We start from the raw sequence: 14,906 nt of genomic DNA, 5'->3' as shown, positions 1-14,906 counted from the left end.
CAATATTCTTTTTTTTTCTTCCTGGAATTTAGATTTTATTTTTTGTAAAAACTTTTTATTTTCAAAATACATACAAAGATAGTTTTCAACATTCACCTTTACAAAACCTTGTGTTCCAACTCTTTCTCCCTCCTTTCCTCCCTTGCCCCTCCCCTACACAGCAAGTAATCTAAGGTTAAACATGTGCAATTCTTCTAAACATATTTCCACATTTATCATACTGCACAGGAAAAATCAAATTAAAAAGGGAAAAATGAGAAAGAAAAAAAGCAAGCAAACAACAACAAAAAGGGTGAAAATGCTATGCTGTGAACCACATTCATTTCCTACACTCTTCTCTCTGGGTGTAGATGGCTCTCTTCATCACAAGATCATTGGAACTGGTCTGAATCATCTCATTATTGAAGATGGCCATGTCCAACAGAATTGATTATTGTATAGTTGTTGCCGTGTATAATGATATCCTAGTTCTGCTCATTTCACTTAGTATCAGTTCATGTAAATCTCTCCAGGTGTCTCTGAAATCATCCTGCTGGTCGTTTCTTACAGACAATAATATTCCATAACATTCATATGCCATAACTTATTCAATCATTCTCCAACTGATGGCCATCCACTTAGTTTCCAGTTCTTTGTGACTACAAAAAGGGATGCTACAAACATTTTTGCACGTGTGGGTTCTTTTCCCTTCTTTAAGATCTCTTTGGGATATAAGCCCAGTAGAAACACTGCTGACTCAAAAGGTATGCACAGTTTGATAGCCCTTTGGGCATAGTTCCAAATTGCTCTTCAAAGTGGTTGGATTAGTTCACAACTCCATCAACAAGGCATTAGTGTCCTAGTTTTCACACATCCCCACTAGGATTTGTCATTATATTTTCCTTTCATATTAGCCAATCTGAGAGGTGTGTAGTGGCATCTCAGAGTTGCCTTAATTTGCATTTCTTTAATCAATAGTGATTTAGAATATTTTTTTCATATGACTAGAAATGATTTTCATTTCCTCATCTGAAAATTATCTGTTCATATCCTTTGACCATTTATTAATTAAGGAATTTCTTTCAACCTTCATTTTTATAAGTTTTCTCCCTCCTTCCCTTACTTCCCCGCCTCCCAAAGACAGCAGTTTGATATAGATTATATATGTGCAATCCTTTTAAACATATTCCCATATTTGTCATGTTTGTGAGAAAAATCCAAAAGGAAAAAAAAAGACAAGAAAGAAGAAGCAAACAAGCAAAAAAAATGAAATTATTTTGCTTCCATCCACATTCAGTCTTCATAGTTCTCTCTCTGGTTACAGGTGGCATTTTCCATCACAAGTCTATTGGAATTAGTGTGGCTCATTGTATTGCTGAGAAAAACTAAATCTATCATAGTTGATCATCACACAACCTTGCTATTACTGTGTACAAAGTTTTCCTGATTCTGCGCACTTTACTCAGTATCAGTTCATGTATTTCCAGGCTTTTCTGAAATCAGCCTGTTCATCATTTCTTATAGAACAATAATATTCCATCACTGTTATATAGCTTATTCAGCTATTCCCCAACTTCTGGGAATCCACTCAATTTCCAGTTCCTTGACACTACAAAAAAGAGTTTAAACCATTCTTAAGTCGAACAAAATTAGACTTTGTGTTTACATTGGGTACCTGAGTCATAGTCAAGGTGTTATTTTGGAGTCCCAGTAGTCAGACAGTTAGGATTTATTAAATGCTCACCGTGTGCCAAAATCTAGTCTAAGCAAATTGAACAGATTAGTGGGGCAATATGGCCTCCAAAACCATTTTTATAGCAAGCAGTTACAGAAATAATAGAATTGAACTTCAATGTTTCCCTTGGTTTTATTAATCCTCACCCATGTTACTTGAACATATTTCAGGTTTTTTTTGTATACAAAAGAAATACACATACATTGTGATACAATGTATCACAATGGGGATACAAAGAAAAGGAAAAGCCAGTATCTGCCCTCAAGAAGTTTACATTCTAATGGGGGAAAGACAAAATACTTATGTACATACCACATATATAGTAAGTATGTTTATGTGTAGAAAGAGGAGAGAGAGAAACAGGGAGAGGAGAGAAACACATACACACACACACACACACACACACACACAGAGAGAGAGAGAGAGACAGAGAGAGAGACAGAGAGAGAGAGAGAGAGACAGAGAGAGAGAGACAGAGAGAGAGAGAGAGAGAGAGAGAGAGAGAGAGAGAGAGAGAGAGAGAGAGAGAGAGAGAGAGAGACAAACAAGAGTATAGATTATCCCCAAAGTTTTGGCACAGTTTTGAGTTACTAAAGTTTAGGGAAAGGCACTAATAGCTAGAAGGATTGGGAAAGTCCCCTCAAAGGTAGGATATGAGGATTTGAACGGAGGAGAATAAGAATTCTATTCAAAAGTAAGGAACAAGTAGAGTCAAGCCATTGCTTCCCAATTTTTTGTGTCCCCTTGATTCACTAGATAATTCTATGCTGTGACTAGTAAGCTTTTATGGATTTGCCTAGTAACCAAGAATTTATTTGAATTGAAATAGATATTAGATAATAAAGAAATATAATTTACAGATGAAACATCACGAGCTGTTCTAACAATATAGTAAGAATATTTGGCTTTTTAAAAATTCAGCCTGTCTTCCAGAGAAATACTTTTTTTTTTTTTGCCTAATTTTCAGACTGTTAGTGTGGCACATTCCTTTAGGACCAATTTAAAGATGACCCAGAAGTTAATCATATATTTGACTGATTGGTTTAGTATTCTCTTAGATCAGTTTTTCCTCCTTCTGTATAGTTTTAAAAAATTGAAATATGTTCAAGTAACATAGATGCAGACTAATAAAACCAAGGAAAATATTGAAGTTCAATTCTATTACTTCTGTAACTGCTTGCTATAAAAATGGTTTTGGAGGCCATATTACCCCACTAATCTGTTCAGGCACTTTTTGTTGGTGGGAATAAATTGCAGAACACAGGCACAAAGAATATACATTGAATTATCAATGATATTCACATGTCTACTCTTTCTGCCTTGTTCTTCTGTCTAGTGAATGGTGATATTTAGTTGTGGGAAAGTCTCATAGCCAATTTGACAATTTATTAACCACATAATAACAATAAATCTCTAATTTAAAAAAGCTTGTTATAGAATCTATCTAATCAGATCTCTTATGGATCCAGCTCCAATATGCTTAGAAAAACTTTAATCCTCACCTCATTATTTTTGGGCTTGGATATATCACTAATTTACCACCTCCAAATCTTCCTTTTTCTCTCTCCTCAGTTAAAGGTTAAAAAAGAATCTGAGTTAAAAGAGCATTTTGCTCACATGACTGCAGTGACTGAAGTTTGATTTCCCATCAACCCGGAGTAAACTTAAATCCCTCTACGAGTCATTTCTAGACTAGCTTGGAAAGAAAGGTTGTTATGTAATCAGTCAAAGAGCATTCATCTTCATAATCCTACCACAGAAAATTTGGACTTTGCCTCTGAGATCCTGGGCTTTGATAAGTAAACTTTTGTCTTTCCATGCCACTTCCCAGTCATTTCTATCCTGGTTTCTCCACATTCAGTCATTATATTGGTAAATAAATATTTATTAAGTGCCTACTCTGAGCTGTTCTGGGATACAAAGAAAAGCAAAAAATATAAAAACACTCTCTTATGAGGAGCCAATATTTAGATAACTAGGTACAAATTAGTTAAATATGGGATAAATAGAAAATAATTGACTGAGGGAAGGGACTGGAATTAAAACGGATGAAAGGTTTCCTGAAAAAGATGTGATTTTTGCTGAGACTTGAAGGAAGAGAGGGAAAGAAAGAGAGAAAGAGAGAGAGAGAGATGAGAAAGGAGAACATTTACAGACAGCAAAAATGCCCAGTTTTGTTGAATGGATACTTAGAAAGTAAATGGTAAAAGGATTCAGCCCAGAAAGGGGACCATCTCTAGTGACAGAAGTATAGCATAAGAGGTAACTTGAGATTAAGCCATACAGATGAATTAATTTGTCCTCATATATGTTCATTGCTAGTAAAATCAGTGCTCTGGAGAAGGAACTGGCTAAGCACTGCAATATTTTTGCCAAGAAAATTCCATTTGGGGTCATAAAGAGTCAGACAGGACTGAAATTTATTGAACAACAAAATCAACACTCAATTCCCATTTGTTCTAGTGAGATTTGTTTCAGCTTTAAGTAGGAGCAAGTAAAATAAGTTAGGAGGATCTTGTTTTCTTGAAGGAGGCTGAACAAGCTTGATAGACATTGATCATCTCTTTTCTCTTTCTTTATATAAGAATATTAACCAGTTTACACAGATAAAAAAATCTGTCTGGTTTTTAAAGATCTTTCAAATACAGTTGAATGAACCTTCCAGCTATACTTTTCCAATGTATAAAAATTCACAGCATAAGGAAATGTGTCCTAATTTACAATCCAAATTATTCTTGGTTGCAACTTAAGCACACTTGCTGTTCTGTAGGCTTCAGGGAAAATGGATAATTGCCAGCTGTCATCTTTTGTCGACATTCTTTACACATTCAAATAATGTTGCTAAGTCAACCAGAAACTTTTGGCCTGTGAGTAAGATAGTATCGTTTCCTCTAAGCTTTTAATAATTTTTATATCTTTAAATATTTTTTACGATTCTTGTATTGATGTTTTCTCTCATACTACACTGAAAACGATAAAAGTTTCAAAGTTTATGTCTATGACATTTTACTGAAAGTCTGATTGGTTTGGGCTTTTGGTCTTTGGGTAGCTAATTTCTTCAAGTAGAAGAAAGATCTAAAAATAGAGAATAAGATGAGTGTGAAATCTCTTGCTCCTTCATGAAAAAAAGTCGTAACTTTGTTCATAGAGATTCAAGGTGGTTGGATGACAAATCTCAGTCATGGTAAAATGCTATTGCAATCAGTTAGTCAACCAGCATTTATTAAGTGCCTACTATGCGCCAGGCATTATGATAAGCTCTGGGGACACAAAGAAAGACAACAGCACCTGACCTCAATGAATTAATAGCTTTACAATGAAGATAAATGCTTACCTGCACCATAAACCACATCTTTGGAGGTTTAATTCTACCATCTTTTCAGATTCTCTTCTGAGATCTTGCTATCCTGATTGATGAGCTTATTTGGCTCACTAATTTTTTTTGATAGATCTATTTTTCTTTTTATTTAAATTATAGCTTTTTATTTTCAAAATACATACAAAGATAGTTTTCATCATTTACCCTTGCAAAATCTTATGTTCCAAATTTGTCTCCCTTCCTTCCCTCTACTCTCTCCCATAGACAGCAATATATATTAAACATGTGCAGTTCTTCTATATATATTTCCACATTTATCATGCTGCACAACAAAAGTCAGATAAAAAAGAAAAAATGAGAAAGAAACAAATAAGCAAACAACAACAATTCGTATTCATTCCCCATAATTTCTCTCAGGATGAAGATGACTCTCTCCATCATTAGTCTGTTAGAATTGACCTGAGTCACCTCATTATAGAAAAGAGCCACATCCTTCACAGTTGATCATCACATAATATTGTTGCTGTGTACAATGACCTCCTTGTTCTGCTCACTTCACTTAGCATCAGTTCCTGCAAGTCTCTCTAGGCGTCTCTAAAATCATCCTGCTGATCATTTCTTATAGAGCCATAATATTCTATTACACTCAAATACCATAACTTATTCAGCCATTCCCCAGATGATGGGCATCCATTCAGTTTCCAATTCTTTGTCTGGATGCTATTTCAAACAGGTCCTGGTAATACTTTACTATACTCTGTACTCTTAAGCCATCTCAACAGCCAACTTGATGCCCACTGTGTACTTTCAGCTAGTTAGTGGGGTGATTCAATAGATAGAGGACAGGTCGCAGAAGCAAGAAGACCTGAATTTAAATTTGACTTCATTCACTTATGAGCTAGCTGTGTAAGCGTGGGCAAGTCATTTAATCTAAAGTTCCTCATTTGTAATAGGGTTGTTTTAAAGCACTTAGCACAGTATTTGACACATAATAGATAATATATAAATATTTATTCCTTTTTCTCATTTGCCCCTTTTTATGTCCTGAATTCAATCAACTCTGTCCTTGTTCATGATATATCAAACTACACTCCTATAACTGTCCAATTCACCATCTTTATAAGGAAACATCTCTTCTTGATTGCCACTCTTCTTTGTAAATAGTTTCCCCACTGGAATATAAGCTTGTTGAAGGTAGCACTTGATTTTTTTTTGGTAGCACAGAATAATTAAAAATGCTCCAGATGTGTAAGGCTATAAATCCCATAGGATCTTGAAACTTCATAAACTTTTCTACATGAGACAGATGGAAGAATGAATAAATTGAACAGGAAATATTTCCAAGATCAAATAGATAAACTACTTCTTCAACCCAAATATGATATTGCTTTAAAAAAAGATTTTATATTTTCTTCCATAGTGGAGATGATAATATATTAGAATTTGAAAAATGTGTGGTAGTAAATTTAAAATAAAGTGACCTGAATTTTCACATAACTGTTTTGAGTTAAACAAAGTAAGATCATGAGTGACTATTCAAGCAGGCATTGATTGAATTTCTAAGCTATCAACTCTACTTTCATCTTAACCTGTTCTCTCCTTCAGTGGAAACATTCAGAATTGTAAAGAGAGATTTGGAATTTTGTTTCTCCATTTACTTAGAGTTTCATCAAGGAGTACAGGTATACCTCTATTAATGTTTATGATTGGTTCTATGGAAATAAAAGTGATAGGATATTGTGGTCAAAAGAAGTCACACCACTGTCTGAATTGGGTCCCCAATTCTTTTTTCATGATGGAGTCCTCACTCACTGGCCCATTGGCACAAAATTTCCTTGATTCATATTTTATGTTTATTCTCCTCAGATGCTATTTTAAGCCTTCTCTTCTCTTCTCAAATACCCAATGCTTCCTCCACTTTCTCTGCTCTCAGCAGATGCCCTTGCCTTCCATACTATTGAGAACATAGACTGCTCTGTTATCAGCATCTTCCTCTTTATTTTATCCTACATAACTCCTTAACATCTTCACCTATCCATTTTCTCCAGCCTCTTTAGAGGCCCCTTTCTTCTTTCTTCTTTCTTCTTTAGAAATTCCTTTCCCTGTTCTCTTCATTCTATCTACTCCCAATTCATCTAGAAACATACTCCATCAATTATCCTTCTGTAAATCATTTTTTTGCTAGCCTTATCTACTGATTTTCCCTTTGCTGCCTACAAACATACTTAGTTCTTCCCAAACTTAAAAACAAAACCAAGCATCATTTGATCCTACTGTCTTTTTGACATATCATTCTGATTTTTCCATTTCTTTTCTAAATTTCTGAAAAGAATTTACTTTTGCTACTACTAGGTTATTATTTTTTAAAATCACATTCTAACTTTTCCTCTTCTTGGAATCTACAATGGTTTCCCTTTCACATGCTTGAAACTGATCTCTCAATTGCTAGCTCTGATAAGTCTTTCTCAGATTTCATTATTGTCCTTCCTGAAAATTTTGAAGCTGTTGGTCAGCCCATATTCTTTTCTTCCTGGGCTTCTCAAGCATTCCTTTTCAGGTTCTCAGTCTGTTTGCATGACCACATCTACTCCTTCTTTGTTGGAGATGGAGATTTTCCAACTGCTGCATCCTTAGTGTTTGTCAAGACCTTGTCCAGAAGTTTATTCTTTCATTGAATTCTATGACTTTTCTCTCTTTTTTCTCTTGACTCTCCAAGAAAATTACCAGACGCTCAAGTATCATCTCTAAGCAAATGACTCATAAATTTATCTAAGATACCCTGACCTATAAACCCAAACACACACTGGCTGATTGCTGGATATCTTCTCTCTTACAACTATCTCTAACTCATCATCTTCATTCTATAGCAGAATGGGTAACTGAGTGTTTCATTGATGTGTAGGATTCCAACACCATTGACTAAAGTATTTTGACCCATCAGGACTATCACTCAAAGAAATTGATGAAATGAGTAGTTGGAGTGTAAATTTTCAAGTTCTTTTTCCTAGTAGTGATTTTTTAAAATAGTTTTTTATGTTTGTAAGGGAAACAAAAGCCATTTGCAAAGTGCTTGAAAGGCATAATTTGCATTTACAATTTCCATTCCTTAGAAGTCTTAGTCATAAAGTTTTTGGTCCAGGGAAAAAAGAACCAGGTAATCACAACTGTGGACTGGGCATATATTAGAAAATCCAACAGAAGATGGAGATAAAAGAGGAAGGGAAAGATAAGAAGCAAAAAAATAGGAATAAGGTTAGGAATGAAAGAAAGGGAAAAGATGATGGAGTGATGATCTTAGAAAAGTGGTAACAAGTTCTCATCTATCAATCCCTACTCTAGTCAAGAAGAAAGTTTCTTGATGGTAATTCACTATTTGTATGCTCTGGCTGATAGGGAGCTAGATATGAAGTTGGGAAGAAATGGCTTTGCATCCTGTCTCAGATATTCACTTGCTGTGCGACTCTTAATGTGTCTCAGTTTCCTCATCAGTGAATTGAAGGAGTTGGACTCAATGACTCCTAAGGTCTCTTCCAACTCTAAATCTATAATCCTATGATCTGCTTTAGCAAGGACAAAATATATTTCTTTTCCCTAATAATGGGATAATTTTTAAATGGGGGAGGAGAGAAATAGGATGGCTAGAAGGAGCATATATGTGTCTGAAGATTATTTAGGGAAATATATTAAAACATTTTTATTTTCAAAATATGAAATGAAGAAAAAGCCAGAAGAAATCTGAAAAGTAAATATTATGGCAGCAATATTATTTTTTACAAGCTTTCTGTTAGGAAGAATTTTAATTTCACTACTTAATAAATGTAATGTTTCAATATTTTCAATCATGCCCTGGAGCTAAAAGGTAAATCAGAGTTATTTAGTCCAACTCCCTCATTTAAAAAAATTATAAAAATAAGTTTTATCAATTTTTTTGTCTTGCATCATAGTTATTTGTGGATATAGCATTCCCTCCTCCAAATTGAATTTTCCCTGAAAAAATGAAGAAAAATTATTAAGTAAAACCAATTGGTAAAATGATCACTGGCATTGTATGCAATGTCTTGTCTTTGTAATATCCCATATACCTCCCTAGAAAAGACTTGCTCCTTGAAGAAGACACCCAAGTGTTTTAAAAAGATATTTTGTGCACTTATTTTGCTTGTATTTCTGAGTGATTGTGATGAACTGTTGTTTTCAACAATGTCAGCTGATCCCTGGTGAAAAATATTCACCTTTATCCCTGAAGTCTCCCTAAAATTTCAATAAAGCCTTCCTCTGATTTCCACCAATTGTGACCCCCAAATACTTCACACATACTAAGGATTCTTTTAAAATAAGACATTCATATTAGTTTTTTCTCCTTAGAATATAAGCTCTTTCACAAATAGAAATTTCTTAATTTTTCATACCTATATCTCTAGTATTTAGTACAGTATGTAACTATATCATGATAAAAACAAATTGATTTATTCTTTGGCTTTGCGGAATCTTACTTGTCAACAAGAAAAATCTAATCTAAAATCAGTTACTTTTTAAACAAAGCACTAAGGAATAGAGAAAGATTCCTTCCGTATGTCTTCAATTTTAGGTCTTACCCTTCAACCTTCCATATTAAGGCATATTTGTAATATGTCAGTATATAATAAAGGGGACTGTAGCTTTTTAATTAACTTTTCTCATTATATTGCCTATTTATATTCATCAAGTGAGAGAGATTATGGTAGATTAGACAGAGGCCTGAACTTGGAGTCAAAAAGACTGAGTTTCAAAAACTGCCTCTGATGTGTTCACAATTCAATTCAACAAACATTTATTAAAAGCCTACTGTGTGCCAGGTAGGTGCACAAGGCAAAAATAACAGCAAACCTTGACCTCAAGAAATTTATAATTAATTTTGACGCTTTTTTTGAAGAATTCATTTACTAACTGCCCATGCATGAGAGAATAATTGAACTTTTCTACACTTGCAGTAAGTCTTAAACATATCTCTTACAAGAAACTTTTCTGCATCTTTCTGGTTGTTAAAGCTCACTTGTCACCTTCTCCATTTATCATGTTTATATTTACCTGTGTAGTGTCTTTTATGAAGTCCTTAATTACAAGGATTTATTTCATTTTTTAAAAAATGCTTAGCCAAATGTCTCAAATGCCACAAATGCTTATCAAATTGGGTTAGGTCTTTGGGCATTTACTAAATTAGAAATGAGTTACAATCTGCAATGTTAGAAAGAGGTCTCCATACTTGGAAAATATTAGATTTTTGATGTAGTTTGTATTATACTATGTTTCAAAGTGAGAGGTGCCATGGTGGAGAGGATAGAGAGCCAGTCTCAAAGCCAGGACAAGCTGAGCTCAAGTCCTGTCTCTGATATATATGTTTTCTATATAATCCTGGGCAAATTATTTAAACTCTCAGTTTTCTTGTCAAGACAAGACCTAGATGCAATCTAGGTGCTAAAGTAGAAAGAATGCTAGCCTGAATCAGGAGCATTCATCTTTCTGAATTAAAATCTGGCTTCAGATATTCTATGTCACACTATAACTGTGTGACCCTGGGTAAGTCACTTAATCTTGTTTGCTCAGTTTCCTCATATGTAAAATTATCTGGAGAAGGAAATGAAAAACTATTAAAGTATCTTTGCCAGGAAAACCTCAAATGGGGTCATGAAGAATCAACATGACTTGAAATGGCTCAACAATAGCAACATAAATTGCAGAAAAGAGCTGACCTACATTGATTGGTTTCCCCTTTGGGTATTCCTCACATAAATGAAATCATAGGTTCAAACCCTATTCTCAGTACTTGTAAGTACAATACAAGACTTGGAGTCAAGAAGACCTGAGTTCAAATTCTGCCTTGGACACTTCCTAGCTATGTGACTATGCAAATCTCTTAATCTCCAGTTGACCCAGTTTGGTCTTCTGTGAAATGGGAATAAAAATAGCACCAACCTCAAAAGACTCCTGTTAGGATAAAATGTTTGTAAAGCATCTTGTAAATTCTAAAGTGCTAGCCATTATTTTTATTGTTATTCATGTTATTATTTTAAATAAAATAATCTCTAAAAATTCTCACTACATTCAACTTCTTTTCTTGTTCTGCATCCTGTAATCAAATTTAATAGATTTTGTTAAAATTCAGGTGCCTAATATCCCAAATACTTTTAACATCAAAACTAAATTTCCTAGCACATGTTTCAAGGTTAGCCATCTGCTTCTCATCTAACTATCAGCATCTAATTCATTAGTATATTTCAGTAGAATATACCTACTTCTTATCTTATACTCAAAGTCCCTTGATTATAACCTTCTGCTTTGGCCCGAGATTCAATCTCCTTCTCTTTCTCCTTCTAAACGTTACCCAAGCTTGATGAACCCTCCAAAAGGCAAGTTACCTCCATTCACCCCATAGCTTTTTAGTGCTAAAACATTTACAACTCTATTTTTTTCATAAATAATGTAAAATAAACACCAGAGACATTATATGCCAATAATACAAACTAAATACTTTATTAGGTTCCAAAATGAGAAGATGGTAGCATAGGCATATTTTAGTATAAATCTATAACCCGCCTTAAAGAGCCTGCCTTGGCATTCATGGCTCCCCAGTCCAGGTATCTCCTGTACTCTCCAGGTCTCAACAGGAACTGCCTTCCTCTATAGTTGGGCATCTCATACAGGACCCAGCAGCCTTCTAGCACATTGAAGGAGTGGATTTCATTCAATCGGAAACGGTCATGGATACAAGAGCAGTCATCGGTGAGCTCTGACATCAGACCTTTGTATTCTTCTCTCTCATACAGCCTCATTCTATGGGAGCCAGTCTGCTTGGGCAACAAAGCAGGGAAGGAAACAAAACCCAACAAATTGAGTCCTTTTTAGAATTCAGTTCATTGATAGTTTAGCATGTTAATATATATTAATGGATGAATAGATAAAAGTTAAAATAGAAATTCCAAAATCAGTCTGTGTATTTCTGATATTCCTTCTTTCTTTTTTTTTTGGCCTGGCAATTGGGGGTAAGTGACTTACTCAGAGTCACAGAGCTCGCAAGTGGTAAGTGTCTGAGGCCAGATTTCAACTCAAGTTCTCCTGATTCAAAAGTGAATGTTCTATCCACTACACCACTTAGCTTCCCCTCTAATATTCCTTTGATCCATAAATGCTAAATCATTAAATATTTCTTCTTATGATTTTCTTCTATTTGTTGTATGAGATAAAGAAGCTTGATAGGGGTCACATATAATACAGGAGCAAATAAGAATATATCCTTCTTGAAATTGTGGTTGAAGGTTATCATTTTTAACTTCAACCAATTGACACAGTAGATAAAGTACTGGGCTTGAAATTAGGAAGACCTAAATTCAAATTTAACCTCAGACACTTACTAGCTGTGAGATGCTAGACAAGTCACTTAACCCATCTTTGCCTCAACTTATTCAGCTGTAAAATGGAAATAATAATAGTATCCATCTTTTGGATTGCTTGTAAAGATCAAATGAGATAACATTTGTATCTGGTACTTAGCAGGCTACTATATAAATATTTATTCCCTCGCCCTTATTTCCAAAATGATCCATAGAGTAATTTGTCTACTTTTTACTTTCTCAATTCCTTTACTTCTTTATTTTCTCAACTTCTCACAGTTATTCTATATGTTATTGAATAATTTTTTTTTTGCTTTTCATTTCTGAAAAATTCCTAAAAACTTTTGAAATTATTTCTGGACCACAAAATAATGCTAGCAGATATAACAAAAGCAACTGATTATTTTCTATAGTTATTAACTCCTCCCTAGAATGAACTCAGCATTTGGGGGCATTTTTGCTGTATTTATCAGTTTGGGGACCAAAATTCGAAACTCACTAAACATTTATCTTCTTTTAAAAAAAACTTTCTAGCTCCACAATTTTTAGCTCATGGAGAATATTTCATAAATATATAACTGGAGGCAGAACTCACTTGAGGTATCAGACAACAGGACCGAATCATTTCATTAAAGCCCATCCATTGCTGGTAATCAGGATATTCTCCCCTTCTCAGATAATATTGATGTCCTGAGTAGTTAGGATGCTCATAAATCATCCAGCAGCCACTGTCCACACGGATGGAGTTACAGCGACTGAAGTAGGACTGCAAGTTGGGGTAGTCGCTGGTACATTCATAGCAGCGGCCCTGGAAGCCTCTGTCCTCAAAGAAAGTGATCTGCAAAGGAAGACAAACTTAGGGGTGTTTGTTATTTCCTCCCATTCTGCCCCTTCAACAGTGGCAACTTTCTTTTTGGGACCCTTCTCTTGTCCCCAACAATACTTTACTCACCTTTCCCATGTTTGGTTGGCGAATGATGCAGTGTCCTAATGATAGCGACAACGGCCGCTCCTATATATAGAGCATTTCTGCTGCTGCATTGGCAAGAACAACAAAAAAGGGGCCCAGTTTGGTGTGTAAGGGGATTTTGTGGTCTGCTTTTTTATTCTGCCTTTAGTGGAGAGGGTGCTATGTTTAGCTTTCTTTCTGGTGCATTCTAGTTCTGTACTATACTTGCATCAGGGGAGGAACATAATCATTGGGACAAAGACAATTCATTGTTAACTGACTTTATTTGAATCCTTCTTTATTCTGAGTCATGCAACTCTGCCCCATAAGACAGCAAATTCTCATTTCTTGTTTTTCCTTGATACTTTGACACAATATATGCAATGTGTCTTCTGGAAGTTTTCTCAGGAAAGCCGACATAGTTTGAATGTTGGAGATCTGAATTAAAATCCTGACTTCTAGTTGTGTAACCCAGTGCAAATCACTTAATCTATCTCTGCCTCATTTTCCCAATCTGTAAAATGCAGATATCAAGAGCACCTATTTTCTAGGATTGCTATGAGGATTGAATGAGATAACATTTATAAAGCATTTTGTTCTATATAAGTGCTAACAATGATTATTATTATTAGATTAGATCAAAAGAAAAACAAACTGTGATAAATCTATGTGAAAACATCAAAGAGCTTCTCTGAGAGGCTCCTTATGTACTCCAGAGCAATGGGCCCTATTCTCAGAGTTGTTCTGAATACCAGCTCCCAGTTCTAGTGGACAGAGTGTTGGGCTTGGAATCAGAGAACTTGTTTAAATCCGGGTCTGCCACTTAGTATTATCTCTGTGACACTGGGCAAAACACTCGAGTCAGCAAGATCTGAGTTCAAATTTGACTATGGACAGTTAATAGCTATATAATTCACTGACAAGTCATTTAACTTCTTTCTGCCTCAGTTTCCTCATCCGTAAAAAGAAGATAATAAAATCAAAGTCAGCTAATAACAAACTTGTAATGTTCTTCTCCAAATTATTATATTCTCTGGGAGCAGTTTTCTTGGGGGGTTACTGGAGGCAGCCTTAGTTTCAGTTCAATGTAATAATCACCTCAAATGCAGCCAGTTGTTAAAATCCAAATCCTTTATTGTCTCTTCCAAAATCTTATCTCCTTCACCTGGGGCTCGGCTAATTTTCTGGAGGTCTTCTGAACCTTGATTTCAGTATTCTCCACAGGATAGCCTGCCACCACTTCTCTGTCTGCCTTTGTTCTTCCCAACTGCCTTCTCTGGCTTGTAAATCTCCTCAGTTGAATCCTGCCTGAGGCTCTTAGATTAATATATGCTCTCTTAAAGGTGTAAATCTTATGGAACTGTAGTAAGTACTAAGTACATTTAGAGAACTGTTAAGCACCCTGCTAAACAACCATTGTCTCTATCAATTCCACTGACTTAGCACTTTGTAAGAATTCTAACACAAACTGTCTTTGTCCCAATGCTTGTATTCTTTCCCCAATAGCAAATCTAAAAAATGCTATCATCATCATCATCATCTACTTTCTTTGGGACTCAG

General features: G+C 35.0%; 1 protein-coding gene across 1 annotated transcript; it reads right to left on the bottom strand.

The window, feature by feature from the left end:
- Window positions 1-11,523: 11,523 nt before the first annotated feature.
- On the bottom strand, window positions 11,524-13,502 carry LOC127553166 (gamma-crystallin D-like). Its single transcript, XM_051983670.1, has 3 exons — window positions 13,350-13,502; window positions 12,993-13,235; window positions 11,524-11,854 (listed from the first exon to the last, which is right to left on the bottom strand). The coding sequence occupies exons 1-3, from the start codon at window positions 13,356-13,358 to the stop codon at window positions 11,582-11,584; spliced, it is 525 nt and encodes a 174-aa protein (XP_051839630.1). The 5' UTR covers window positions 13,359-13,502; the 3' UTR covers window positions 11,524-11,581.
- Between the last annotated feature and the right edge of the window lie 1,404 nt (window positions 13,503-14,906).

Source organism: Antechinus flavipes, chromosome 3 (assembly GCF_016432865.1).
Source record: "Antechinus flavipes isolate AdamAnt ecotype Samford, QLD, Australia chromosome 3, AdamAnt_v2, whole genome shotgun sequence".
Taxonomy (NCBI): domain Eukaryota; kingdom Metazoa; phylum Chordata; class Mammalia; order Dasyuromorphia; family Dasyuridae; genus Antechinus; species Antechinus flavipes.
Note: the sequence above shows the minus strand (reverse complement) of the source record. Positions and strands in the feature narration are given on the sequence as shown.